Below are 14,630 nucleotides of genomic sequence, written 5' to 3'. Positions count from 1 at the left end.
CTTCCTCCCCCCTCCCCTCCCCTCATCCTCACCCTACCCCAGTCCCTCCTCCCCTTCCTCTTCTCCCCTCCTCCCTTCCTCCTCTCCCTCCTCCCCCTCCCCCCTCCTCTCTCTGCTCTCCACCCAAGCCCTTCACTTTAAAATAGGCTCCTGGCCCCTCATTGCCAACAAGACAAATGTTCCTTTCTTCAGCATGGCATTCAAGGCCCTGAGCTGACTTTTGACTACGCTGTCAATCTCATTTCTAGATACCCGCCCCCATACGCCTTATAAGCCGTCCACAAAGAGAATCACCACTCCCCCATATACAGAGGACGTCATGCCTATGTGTCCTGGTCTCTGAGGGGTCTACCACTTAGAATATTCTTCCTATGTCCATCTTTTTGGTGAGAAACTCCAACCAATCCTTCAGTGGACAGCACAAGGCGCCTCCTCTCTGGAGCTGTCCCGACCCCTCCCCAGGAAGACCTGCTCCCTCTCCTGTGCTCCCATGGCCCCAGTGCTTACCTGTTACAGGGATTTCAGCATTGACGACGTGATCTTATACTTGCCTGTTTTCTCCCCTCTGTCTCCTCCAGACCGTAAGCCTTCTGAAGGTAGAAAGCACACCGCTGTCGTGCACACTCACTGCTCCTGAGTCTGCACGTGATACAGCCTTCAATTCCGCCGGCATTTATGACATCTCTAACGCAAATGCGGGACTGGGTCAACCACTCACTTCCCTCTCAAGGGCAGGGAACACCATATGGACTGGCACAGAACTGGCGGGTGCCAGGTCCCGAGAGGCAGAACAGAAGCCCCATGGGGAGGCCCCCAGATGAAGCTTTGGCCTCAAGCTGGCTCCAGGAAGAGGGAGGGTGAGGGGCCCTGGTCTTCCTATGAGGTCACCTAGAGAACCCCGCCCCCCGAACACACCACACCCCCCTCCACCTCCACCACGTCTGGATGGAGGCCTGATAACGTGGGCCACTCGCCCCCTCAAGGCAGCTCAGTGCAGGCCTTCTCACTGAGAATGCAGTTTGAAAGGCTGCACACGAAAGGATGGACGGAACTGCCCCCACTACAAAGCTCCCCTGATGTGCACAGGTAAAAGCTATCTTCTGCCTGAGGTCTGACCTTCCTCGCCAAGGGCAGAGCACCTGCAGAGAGGAGACAGCCGCTCTCTTTGGCTTTGACTGTGCGGACCCCCCTCCTCCCAGGCTCTGGGAAGAAACAGTACAAACACTCCTGTCTCTGGATGTCTGTCGATCCCAAAGTCAGCATACGTAGCTTAAAGTATAAGCAGGGCCGTGTCCTCAGCAGAAGCCCAACAATCGTCTGTAGGATCAAATCTGTGCAAGACTGCCCACCTTCTGCGATCGTTAGACTTTTCAAAAGAAAACACACGCACACGTCATATGCCTGTTTTTAAACGAATGCATGCCAAGAGTAAAGGAGCTGTCACCCTAGAGGCTGGGTGCTAGCTGGCACCTGGCACGCTGTGGGCATCTGAGCCTCCGCATCTCAGAACAAAGGCCAGGCCATGACTCTCTAGTCAGCCCCCTCCCTTTCGTGGAAGCCGCTGTAGTTGACATGAAGTTAGAGGCTGTCTTCGTAGGCTCAGTCGCCCAGGGCAGACTGCCACACTCCCCCTGCAGCCATGCCCCGCTGGCAGGATCCCTGACTCGGACCCACAGACATGCTGGTTGGGTCACCCCTGGAACACACTTGCTCACTCCGGCTGTTGCTCCCTCTGGGGCCCCAGCATCCTACCAGCGGGGAACCTGGAATCAGAAAGACCACCTCCTTCCTCACACCTCAACTCAGCCCTTGAGTCCCTGGGTTTCGGCCGAAGCGAGTCCTAACAGGACGCCGAGTCAGCTGCCTGAACCAACAGATGACCTTCTCTACCTGTGCGGATTTACCTGAATCGGGTTTTGTCAACTTAAGAAGTATTATTTGATACCATATGATCTCGCTTATATGTGGAATCTAAAATATGACACAAATGAACGTATCCATGAAACAGAAACAGACTCACAGACACAGAGAACAGACTTGCGGTTGCCAAGGGGGAGGGGGTGGGGGAGGGATGGAGTGGGAGTTTGGGATTAGCAGATGCAAACTATTATATAGAGAATGGATGGGCAACAAGGTCCTACTGTAGAGCACAGCGAACTGTATTCAATATCCTGTGATAAACCATAATGGAAAGGAATATGAAAAAGAACGTATATATATGTACAACTGAGTCCCTTTGCTGTCCAGCAGAAATTAACACAACATTGTAAATCAACTATACTTCAATAAAATAAATTAAAAAAAATTTTTTTTAAAGTACTATTTGTTTTGAGTCTTAACTCCTTTCCCAGCCCTCACCTCCTGACACCAGGATGCCTTCCCTGAATTTCTCCATTAATCTTCATCTACTCTAGGGAGCCGCCCTGGATGTATCCAACCCCCGCGGGAGACCCTGCCCTCCTACAGGCCTGAGAGCTGGAACCCAGCACTAAAGCAAGAGAAGAGGGACTGACAAGCCTGGCTCTGGCCTGCCTCATCCTCCAGGCCCTCAGATCTGTTCAGGACTTGATGCGGAGCTGAGGCCACGGGAAGGAGCACAGGCCGTCCCTGCCACAGACACAGACCTGGGTCCGAGAGGCCCCAGTGGAGCCTGACGGGTTTCACGTGCTTATCCCAGGCCCCGATTCTAGCTCTGCGGCCATAGCCACGGCGGTGGGGACTTCCTTCAGCCCTAAAGCCGCCTCCAGAAGCCAGCTGGATCTGCAGTGAGAGACACACCAGTGTGAACTCATTTTCAAAGGGCTCACAAAGAGCAGAGAGCACGTCTGAGGAACTCCCAGAGGAAACGTCCCAGGGAAAATGCTGACGGAAGAAAATCCCTCTTGGTTCTCCTGCCTGAATGAGACAGAGCGTCGTTTAGGGAAGCTGGTTCCTAATTTTCCCTCTGCCAAAGTCCTATTTCGGCATCTCTTTGCAACTCACAGACATCCTTTCAGAATCTGTTGTAAAGGATTTCCCTCAATTCCTGCCCTGAAGAAATACTCCTTTATTCCCCTAAATACCCACAGGCCAGCAAGCACCCAGTACCTGCACATAAATCCCTGAGGAGCTGTCCGGACGCCGGGCCTTACACACCCACGGCTCCTCCAGCCGTGGAAGACCAGCACCGTTTCCTCTCCATCCTCAAACGTGAGCCCTGACCCCGACCCCCAAAGCCCTCGCAGGTGACATCATCTCTTCTAGGGTCCTTGCTTCCCCTCCCTGACCCACCAAGGAAATCAGGATGAGCAGGACCCAGGATGGTGCCTAAATAAGAGGTGGTACCCACAAACCCCTTCAAACGCAGCCTTCCATGAGGACCCCAAGACCAGGGTGACCCAGAAACTCCAGACTCCAGGGCTGTCTGGGAACAAGCAGTATATAACCCAGCAGCCCCTCCCTGAAAAGCCACTCTAGATAGCCGCTGTACTGTCTCCCTCAGAAAGACCTAGAAGGCTCCGTTTCCTCTCATTCCATCATCACCATTCATCCGTTCATTCCCTCCCTCCCTCAGACAGGTCCTGGGCACACGTGCCTGTGCCGCCCTCACAGGGCTGGATCTTCCCCCTTTATTCCTAAATGGAGCTCTCACAACCCCCAACGAGCAGAGCCAGAGACCCTGGGAAAGCATCTCAGCCCTCCGCCCCCATCCTTCAAACTCAGCAGAATCTTCAAGGTGATTTCACCCCCGACCACCATGCCCCGGCCCCAGCTCCCAAATCATTCAACACGCCCCAGACTCCTGCCAATTTGGTTCAACAAATGTCTATTTGCAAAGAAAACTAAGGTGGCCACTTTTGGACGGGCTGTCGGTGTGATGCAGAGGGAAGCCGGACTGAGGCTTGCCCCCTCTGAACCAGGAAGTTCCCTGTGCCACACTCAGTGGCACTCGAGCCCAGGGAGGCCCACGCAGCAGGGGCAGTCCTTGGGCCTGGCAGCCCACCGGCCCGGCTGCAGGGCCAGGTCCTCCGGGGCACGGCGGGAGTGACAGTGCTGGTGACAGGCCGGGCCTCTGACACAGCAGATCTGTAGCTCAAATATTTATTGTATGCGTCTGGCTTTCACACAGAATTTGCAATCTGCCAGTTCCCAGTGTTTACCTTGGTAGAAATTCACGGGAAATCTTCGTCTGAACAGGCCCAGAGTTTATTTTACTGGCAGATAAACAACTTTCTTTGATAAATCATCCATGTGACAGTGTTCCTGAAAGACTAAACAAAGATTTCAAGTGCAATCTATAGGGCTTTGAGAAGCCTTCCAAAGTTAATGCACGTTTAATTGGCTGCTCCACGCAGGCTGGGGCAGGGCGAGGGCCTGACATCTCTTTGGCCATTTGCTCTCCTTTGAAAAATAAATACAGATTGGAGCTGCTGGCTCATTTCTGAAAAACTGGAAGAAACCTGCCAATACTTAAATGCTCACTTGCTTCTGAATATGGCCTATTTCTTTGGCTCACGGGAGTGCATATCACAAATATCACAGCTGCTGGAAAAAACGTGAAAACTGCCCCAGAGACAGTGCTTGGGAGGAGGGGACAACACGGACGCCTCTAAGGTCTCTCTTAGACCCGATAAATTATGAGCAGAAAAACTCATATCAGGAATAAGATTTCTGAAAATCACTCAAAAACAAAAGAACAAAGTTCAGTGGGCGTGTCCTAGAATCAGCAAATACTCAATCCAAGCGCTACGTATTCTGCGGTCATCACTGTCCGATGACTTCCAGTTTTTACAGTGACTCTAGGGTGTCATTTCACTAAAGCCCGGACTGTCTCACTTCTGGTATTTAGAGGGTTGCTTTTGGTTTGGTTTTGGTTTGGTTTTGGTTTTGTGAACTTCAGCACCTGGAAGCCGCATCAGCCTTTTAAAGTTTTCCCCAGTGGGGTTTGTAAAAGATTTCTCCAGTTTAATCCTCTACTAACCAGAAATTCATCAGGACATTCCATTCCATTTCCTAACATTTTGTGCCAAGCAAGCTGGTTTTATTAGTGCTTGCATCCTCCTACCGAGGCCAGTTTCCATCCTGAAACAATTCTTTCCAATAAGAAGAGATAATAATGGTTATGGCTGGAGCAGGCGCCATGTTCCAGGAACTGAACATGCTTGACTGACCCAATTCTCCTCCCAACACAGTCACACAGGAATCACCATCCACAGGTGATGGAGACAGGCTCAGAGAGGTTAAGAGACTTTCTCGTGGCCGCTCAGCTTATAAGGGTGGAATTTCATCCAAGTCCGTCTGGCCTGAAGCCTATGTTCTTTCTATGCAACAGCACCGCCTGCCCCTCCACAAAGAAACCAACGATCGCCGAGCTCTTTCCCTGTGTCAGGCACAGGCATCAGTCCATTTATACCCGGCAAACTCTGAGAGCATCCAGTGCCCCTTCCCAGAGAGCCTCGTCTCCCATTCCTGGCAGGATGGGAATGTGATGGGCATGAGGGGACATGAAGGAAGAAGGGTGTGGAATCCAGACTGGCTACCCAGCTAAGAGCTGCTGGGAACAAAACCGGTAAGGGATGCCAGGCAGAGAGTGGCCTTGGGCAATCTGATGACTAACTCCTTTATCTGAGTCTTATTTTCCTCCATCTGTAAGCTGAGCGCCCTGCACTGGCTGATCTTTGAGGTCCCATCCAGCTCAGCAGATCTTCAGAATGACAAAGGGGTACGGAGGAGCAAAGCAGCACCCAGAGAAATGCGCGAGCAGCCCCCCTTGTTTCAGCTCATCTCTACGCCCCTCCTTCTCCACCCACCCCCAGAAAGGCTCCAGGGAACAGAGGTGAACTTGAGGGTAAACCCTTCCCTTGGCTTCCCTTCTCCATGACCGTTTATATACACATCAAATGATAAGGAGGACATGATGCTAAGTGAAATAAGCCAGACACAAAAGGACAAACAGTGCAGGCTTCCACTTACACGCGGTACCTGGAATAGTCAAAGTCAGAGACAGAGAGTACAGTGGCGGTTCCTGGGAACTGGGGGGAAGGAGGAGGGCAGTTAGCGTTTGGGTGCCGGGTTTCAGTTTGGGATGAAGAAAAATCGCCAAAGATGATGGTGCCGATGGCGGCACAACAGTGTGAATGCGCTTAATGCCACTGAGCTATACACCTAAAAAGGATTGAAAGGGTACATCTGGGCTGCCCTGGTGGCGCAGTGGTTGAGAGTCCGCCTGCCGATGCAGGGGACACAGGTTCGTGCCCCGGTCAGGGAGGATCCCACATGCCGCGGAGCGGCTGGGCCCGTGAGCCATGGCCGCTGAGCCTGCGCGTCCGGAGCCTGTGCTCCGCAACGGGAGAGGCCGCAACAATGAGAGGCCCGCGTAACGCAAAAAAAAAAAAAAAAAAAAAAAAAAAGGGGTGCATCTTATGTCATGTATATTTCATCACAATAAGTTTTTTTTTAAAAGGAGGGGAAGGCAGTGAGGCGGGGCCACTCAACAGGAGAATCACGGAATGGCAGGTTGGAGGGCACGTCAAAGGGCACCCAAACCCAGCGGTCTGGCAACTGACCGTCCCAAGGAATAACCTCTTCGGAGCTGGACTCATCGACAAAGAGGGAGCAGTCACATGCCCCCCCCCACCCCGCCACGTGCCTTGGGTCAAAGAAAGCAACGACTCCAGCAGGATGTGAGACCGGGAAGGGCTGGAAACAGGATTCGGCTCGGGGGAGGTGTCAACTGAGAGCCTTGGAGCTGCGCATCCTGCTCCTCTAGAGAAGGGAGGCCTCGTCTGCTGGGAACAGAGGGCTGGGCCACCCGTCCTTGCCAAGACCCCCAGGATGAACAGGTAGTGAGTCCAGCGGGTGTGCGGGGCCCAGGGCTGGGCTCCTTACACCAGCTCATCTGCTCCTCACTAAAACCGATGCTGGGTATTAGTGTCACCTCGCAGGGAAACCGAGGCCTGGAGAGGTTCTGAGATTTCCCAGTGTTGCCCGGCGTACGTATAGGGGCAGAGGGAGAGATGAACTCAGCTCCAGGGGAGCCGCCTCCACCCGTGGATCCTGGGTTTCTGGGTCCTTTCTCAGGGCCAAGTATGCTAAAGCAAAGTGCTCCTATTGACATTTGCCTTATCTAAGAATCGTCCTGCCAGGTACAGCCAAGAGAGAATTAAACGCGCAGAGAGTGCTCACCAGAGGGGGAAACCTGGCTCTTTTCCCAGCGTTTCCTCGCGGAGCCTCAACATGGCTTCAGAGCGCAGAGTGGTCCCCATGGGATCTCGGCCCGAACTGCCCGGGGCTCGATTCCCCCAGCCAGGCCCCCAGCTCTCCACTGGGAGGCCGTGGAATCGCCACCATGACCCACCCAGCCCATGGGAGGGCTTCAAAGGCCCTCAAGGGTTCAGCAGTGGTCTCTGCACGGAACAAGCCCCCCCCATCATGGGCAAAGGATTTAGGATGGGCCACAGGCCACGAGCTGGGAGTGGCATTTCCAGGGCACCTAAAGCTCTGACCCCGTGTTTCCCTGAATGGGAAATGCCATACAGCTCCTTCCAACTATTTCCAGATCTGTGGATGGGCTGTGTATTTTAGAGACCTTCACTGACAATAAAAACCAGTTGTTTTCAGCCTACCAACTCCACCCCGGGGTTACAGTTCCTTCCTCTGTCTATTTAATTTTACTTTGACTGAACTAGATTTCTAGATATTAGGGCTTTTTTTTTTTTTTTTAACATATACACTCAGTCACCCAAAACAGGGATGCAGTTTCCCTCGAATTTAATAAACAAGTTACACATACTCGTTTGGAAAGACGTTTTCTCCTTTTACAAAAAAGGAAAGCCATAAACAACAAGGTCCTACTGTACAGCACAGAGAGCTATATTTAATATCCTATAATAAACCATAACGGAAAAGAATATTAAAAGATGTATATATATAACGGGATCATTTTGCTGTACAGCCAAAATTAACACAACATTGTAAATCAACTATACTTCATTAAAAAAAAAAAGAAAGAAAACTGGAAAACAAAATAAAACCAATGCTCTGTTACTTTTTGCCTACAAGGTGCGTCTACTGCCAGAATAATATCGTCTATTCACCGGTTTTCCATAAGTACTAGTGGAATGGGATAATAGTGAAAAAGGAGGATATACAATGGTTAGGTCAAAAACAGGCGACCCATACAATAAGTTAAAAAGTAAGTCTAAATTATCCCAATTGCTAGTCATCTGGGAACATTTTAATATTACATAATTTTTACATTGTTTTTCTCACTTAAATACAACCTAATCTTGTGATATAAATGTACTTGTTCCCATTTAACAACTGTGAACATTAAGGAAAGGCATTTCCATGCACACTGTAGAAAATCTAGGATTTGTACTCAGATGCGTACTATTATAATATTTTTGGATTTAAAAATTCCTATATTATTCATCTTTGTGAATTTTAAGATGATGCAACATAAAACCAGGTTGTAGTTACTTTAACAGAAAATAAACTGGAAATTAAACCACTCAAAAAAAAAAAAAAGGCGAATTTCCATCTCCCTACCTTGCCCACACACTATCATTCACACACATGCCCAACGAACTTTTATTTTATGCCTACCGCGGATAAGACACCATACCAAGGACGATTTAACTACACACAGGCCTTGTTTTGTTCATTCTAAGACACAGATTCTCTTCACATTTTAATGTGAAGTATGTTTTCTCTGTGGGCGGGGCATCTCCCGTGATGGATGGTGTATCCCGCGATCAATGGGTGTCTTACCGTTAGGTAAAATATGGTATCAGAGACAGATTCTGCTCTCAAGCAGCTTACAGATGTTGCAATTACCGTGCTGGCAGCTACCATCTCCTCCTCTGTGGGAGGAAACCCAAGGTTTAGTTTGGAAAGGCTGAGCCTCCTTTATGCAAGAAATCAAACAATGCACCTCCAAACAGCAGCCCAGCCAAAACACCTTGAAAGCAGAGTGAGCCAGAGTGAGAACAAATTAGTGAAGGTCCAGAAACCGCCGAGAATGCTTCTTCTAGGAAATACTCCCAAACACTAATGGTGAGAGCCAATTTTTTTCTCTTTCCTCTTTGACTCAGTTTAGTGTTGCAGTGTACAGTTTTACTCTTTATGAGGAAACCTATAAACGGGGAAAAAAATACTTCCAGAAGGCAAGGAAAATTTCTAGGGGCCAAGAAATCCTTTTCCACAACCAGAAAATACTGGGCTAAAGAAGTGGCCACTTGAACTCAAAAAAAAAAAAAAAAAGGAGAACCTGAACTCTCAAAAAAAAAAAAAAAGAGGAGAAGCCAGTACAAGAGGAAGCTCTGAACTGTCTTAGCAGAAGTATATTATCCCACACATTTCTACCAGGAAAGCTCAAGGGTGTTTACAGATCCAGAAGCTACAGAGAGTGGCCAGAGGCAGGATCCTAACCGCACAGCCATTATAAATCAGATCCCCCACCCCTGGGATAAGCTGAGCTGAAGGAAAGACAGTTATGGGTGCTGAGTTGTTAACAGCAGGATTATTAGTGTGGCAGCTTGCAAATAATATATTGACCCGTCGAAGGGAGAACAGCAGCACCCTGCTGTCATGGAGCAGGAAAAGCAGCGAGGAAACAAGCAGCAGGGCCGGTGTTCTCATTGAAGCCCAGCAGGCAGCCTGGCCGCCATGTTGAATCCACAGACTTTGCACCGTCTAACTTCTGGCCGTCACACATCTGGTGCTTGATCCAGGCTGATCCAGCTGCATTCCTGAGCATCAGCCCACAGGTGTTTCTACTGAGGCTTTTCCCTGCTGGGGGCAGAATATGTGCTCTGAACTGAGGAGGTACAGTGCAGGGGTGGAGAGAACCAAGCAGACCTGCCAGAGAGTTAAAAATGCACCGCCCGGCGCAGTGGTTAAGAACCCGCCTGCCAATGCAGGGGACACGGGGTCGAGCCCTGGTCCGGAAAGATCCCACATGTTGCGGAGCAACTAAGCCCATGCGCCACAACTACTGAGCCCTCGTGCCACAACTACTGAAGCCCACGCACCTAGAGCCCGTGCTCTGCAACAAGAGAAGCCACCGAAATGAGAAGCCCGCGCACCGCATAGAAGAGTAGCCCCCGCTCACTGCAACTAGGAGAAAGCCCACGCGCAGCAACGAAGACCCAACACGGCCAAAAATAAATAAATAATTTTTTAAAAAATTGTGCCGCCCGGGGAGCCGGTGATAGACCGGGCAGGCCCAGCTCTACGGGGGCGGCAGGGGTCTGAGGACGCACTGGCAGGAGAGGGCGAGGGCGTGCTGACCCAGAAGGAAAGCACCCCTTGTTCCTGGAGTTCCCAGGGAGCCTTCCAACAACCTGATGTCTTCCCACAGGGGATGTCAGGGCCGCTTAAAGCAAAGTTTGATCCCTGGAGTAGGGAGTAAAGCATTCTTTTTCTTCTCTGTTGTGTGTCAGCTTGCCCTGCTGCATTTCTTTGTCTCTTAACTGAATCCCATCAGCGTGGCTGACTACCTCCCTTACTTGAAATGAGCTGAGCTAGGAAACAAGTTTCTCAACAAGGCTGCATTCTCCAGGGTGCCGAGAAGGGCAGAGCTGAGCTCAGCCCCTGCAGAGAGAGAGAGAGAGAAAGGAAAAAAAAATCCTATTTACTGCCTTATGAGACCATGACACACAGAAAACCCATAAAAGTCTCTCCTGCATTCAGATAAAGAAGCCTGGCGTCCAGGACACCCAAGCAAGGAGGAGATAAATGCCTCCAGGAGGGAGCCCAGCGGCTGTTCATCTTCTCCTAAGGGGGGAAGGCAGCATGACAGCGAGTAAAAGAACTCCAGTGGGGCAAGTCAGACGCCTTATTTGTGAAATAAGTGGACTTGATAGGATGACCTGGAGGATCCAGGAGAATTCAAAAGTTCTAGGAACTCAAGAAGGAGATAATCTCCCGGTGAAAGGAACACAGTCCCAAACAGCCAATCAGATTGCCCAGGCCCTGACTGGTTATTAAAATAAGATACACCCCTGGCGCCTGCACGCAGGGAGCCACTGCCGCGGGGAGAGGCTGTCCCTCCCCAGTAGGCTTACCGCAGCCCCCTCCACACCTTTCCCCTTCACCCAAAGGTCAACCTTCACACTCAAATTCTTTCCCAAGGTTTGCTTCTTCAGCCCATGTCTAGCGAACGGCTCTAGTTTAACAAGTTGCCACTAAAGCCCCCAACAAAAGCAGATTGGTGGGTTACTGAGAATCTGAACGAGAAGGTGCAGATTCTCTTCTCAGGGCTGCCGAACATCCTTCGCCTGGAGTCTCCACGGCGCCCCCTTCAGGCGGTGAGTTCTATGACACCACGATTCTCTAGGAAATCACCGATTCGTGCTTGGTCGGGGTGAAGAAATTTCTTTAATGAAATTTTCGTCTATTCTAGGTCCGTATTTGAGGACACGGTATCTAGCACAGAGCTCTGCACTCAAGAAATGTTGAGTGACCGACTGGACGCGTGGCTCAGTCAATGACTGGACACACTGAATCTGAGTCGCGTCCTCCGCACACGCAGTCCCAGGAGAAGTCATCCCGGGAGAAGTCATCTGAACGTAGAACATCAGCTAATATATTACCTTTCAGAGTGGGCTCTAATACGATTGCCTGGAGTTGCTGAAACGTCAGGGAGTCGACTTCTAAAAGTGAGTGTGGTGATTTACACTATCGGAAGAGGGTCAGTGAAATCTAAAGGTGGCCCCTGAGTATTATCCACACTGCCTCCGGCCCCCCGAGCAGATTCTTCCTGCCCCCCCCCCCCCCCCCCCCCGCCAATCACGCAGCAAAAGGCTTCTCATCAGGACTTCTGAGAGATTTTATTTCTGGCCTTTTTCTCGATGCCCAAATGCCTCTTTGGGAAGGAATCTCGCGCCGTTTGCGGAAGGAAAGCTTGTGACTCGGACAGGCTGGGGCCGCGCAGACTCTGCCGCAGAGACCTGCCAGCCTCGCCGGGCGTTGGGCTCCCCTTGATGGAGCAAGGGTGTGAGCGTCAACAAGCAAGTGTCACCGCCGTCAGACGGAAGGGTCATCAGAGTTTGGGAACATTGCTGCAGGTCCCTCTACAATTTATCTGAGTTCATTTAAAATGGCAACCAGAACAAAGGATGTGACTCAAACACAAGCAGTGGAATGCTTGGGAGACGAAATCGTCCCAGCGGTCATTCACCAAGAACCAAGAAGGCAGGGAGAGATACTCAATGCAGAAATAAGGCACTAAAAAACGTGTGCATTCTCAAGAAGCTCTCCGTGGCAAAGGGTCAGAATTCGCCACTTCCCGCCTTCAGTCACAATGACAAATACCTGAGACTACACCTGTCACATGTACCATTTCCTTCAGCTTACAAGTGCGCACATACACGTGTGCAGCTCTCCAACACGGCACTTTGCCAGCACGAGGCCCTTTCACGTACTTTATTATGCTTGGTTAGTGAAAACCCGGAGTAGGTAGCCCTGGATGGACGTAAACACTCACGTTACCTACCATCATGCTTTCCCTGGGAGGAATTCTGTAAGAAATCCAGCCTCGGGGACACAATGGCCAGAATCGTGAGAACCTGTCCTTGGCAAAGCAGGCCTGGCGGCAGGCACTTCTCAGCACCCATATACAATAGAGGCTGGAGGGAGTCGGCCCTTCAAAAGGATGCAGTTCACGTCTATTTTTCCAGAGGACAGCCTCCCACGGTGTGTGAAGCTCGGTCTTCTGCGGGGCAGACTACCGGGTACCGTCCCTGAGAGGCTCCCTGAGATCAGCCCCCAGGGCCACATCCAGCCCTTCTCCTAGGGCTGCAAGGGCTCATCCAGAATTGCCTTTTAGCCCGGAGTGATTTGCGAGGAAGGGAAGGAAAACCCCTCACTGTGGGATTGTCAGTTTCCTGGCCTGGAAGGACCTGAGAGCCGCCGCACCCACTACCCGCCCGCCCCGGCAATGCCCTAAGCGCATGGAGACTCCCCTCCCAGATCCTGGGCAGAGTGGTGCTGACACCTAGGGGTGGATGGAAGAAGAGCTGTGCCGAGAGGCCAGCCCAAGCCGCCCGGTTTCCCCCAGCTCCTCTACAGCTCTCCCCAAGCCTGCCTCCCTCCACTCCTCGAGAAGGTCCCCCCAAACCTGCCGAGTGATCCCACACACGGAAGAACAGAAGCCAAGTTTGACTTTCATAAAAACCGGCCGGCTCCCCATCCTATCTGGCCTTCCATCTGCCTGAGAACAGCAGCCGTCCGGGGAGGATGGAGGGAGAGAATACACATCTCCAAAAAGATGCTCCCACAGGCTCTGCACCACGGATGCAGAATGGGAGCAGCCAGGGATGCCCAACCTCCCGGAGGCGGCCAGGGACGCTTTCTTACCAAACTCGCTGGCACAGAGATGCTCGATTATGGCTTCAGATTTCAGCTCGTTGTCACAGGGAGGACACACCGTCGTGCCTAGGAAGGGCAAGGGGAGAACAGGAGCTGAGTGACTGCGGTGGAACGCGGGGAGGACCTGCCCCTGGGGCCCGGATCAGCCCAGGGACCAGGCTGGAAGGAGTTAAAGGTCTTCTGGAATTCCTGATAGGGCAACTTGAGAAAAGACGAGTCCTGGAGACCAAAACAGACGCATAGTTTCTTGAAAATCTGGGGACTAGAGCTGTTGAATATGGTACAACTATGAAAACCAACATGATGTGGGGCTGGATGGGGCGGGTCCTGAGTCGTGGTTTGATGGATGTGGTGGGTCCCTAGGAGAAGCTGACTTGTAACCAAACACTTCTACCCCAGTTGTTTGCCCCCCAGTTCTTTCTCCCCTCTCCTTGAAATACCCTCCTCTGATTCCTGCCCACTTCCTGTTCCCAAACTCCCCAAAAGATGGCCGATCCGTCCGACCAGCTCTCCAGGAGCCAAGAAAGAAAATCAGCCCGACTCACAAACTCCAACCACAGGCCCTGAACACCCCTCCCCAGAAGGGCGATTGCAGCGAGCTCCTGCCAGGGGCGGGAAGCAGGAGAAGCTGGTGGGGGCTTGGGAACGGCACCAGCCCTGCTGCCCAAGGGAAGGACTTGGCGAGACATGGGAGAGACCCTCTGGAGGCGTTTTCACACTGTGAAGGGCTTTGAAGAGGAGGTGTGTCTGCTGCAGGGATGGGGGCCACCGGGGGCAGCTGAGGCCCCGGGGGAGGGGGAGGCCTCGGAGGCCAGGGCCAGCGGGTCCTCCCAGCCAAATGCTGCTGATGCTGGAGAGACCCCTGGGAGGTAAGGGGGCTCCGTGGAAGGGCAGGGAGAGAGCGGCCCAGTGGGATCGCCAGAAGGGAAGGTGGCTTGGCACCACCGCTGCCATCCCACCGTCACCTCCATCATCTATCAGACAACTTGGAGTTTTATCCATGATGCGGGAAAGCAAGAGCACATTCTAAGGGTCCTCCACCTCGGCAGCACTGGTGGAGGCCATGCCCGGCCACGCTGGGGGGGGGAGCAGTCACCCCCAGGGAGGATGGGGCGCTGAGTGACCTTCGCTCCGACTCAGGCTCTTCATCCTCTTCCTCCCCCTCCGTCTTCGTGGCTCCTCTGGCGGCATCTCCTTCACCTTCGAGCACTTCTATGGCTCAGAGAAACAGGCAGAGCCTCCCACGGTGGATGAGAAGGGAGCTGTACAGCCCTCCG

General features: G+C 52.0%; 1 protein-coding gene across 1 annotated transcript in view; it reads right to left on the bottom strand.

Moving 5' to 3' along the window:
• Nucleotides 1-14,630, bottom strand: part of SFRP1 (secreted frizzled related protein 1) — a 44,330-nt gene that overhangs the window by 24,659 nt on the left and 5,041 nt on the right. Inside the window, exon 2 of the mRNA XM_079909572.1 lies at nucleotides 13,342-13,419. Coding sequence (XP_079765698.1) covers nucleotides 13,342-13,419 — 78 coding nt within the window. The remainder of the gene's footprint in view (nucleotides 1-13,341; nucleotides 13,420-14,630) is intronic.

Source organism: Stenella coeruleoalba, assembly GCF_951394435.1.
Source record: "Stenella coeruleoalba genome assembly, chromosome: 21".
Classification (NCBI taxonomy): domain Eukaryota; kingdom Metazoa; phylum Chordata; class Mammalia; order Artiodactyla; family Delphinidae; genus Stenella; species Stenella coeruleoalba.
Note: the sequence above shows the minus strand (reverse complement) of the source record. Positions and strands in the feature narration are given on the sequence as shown.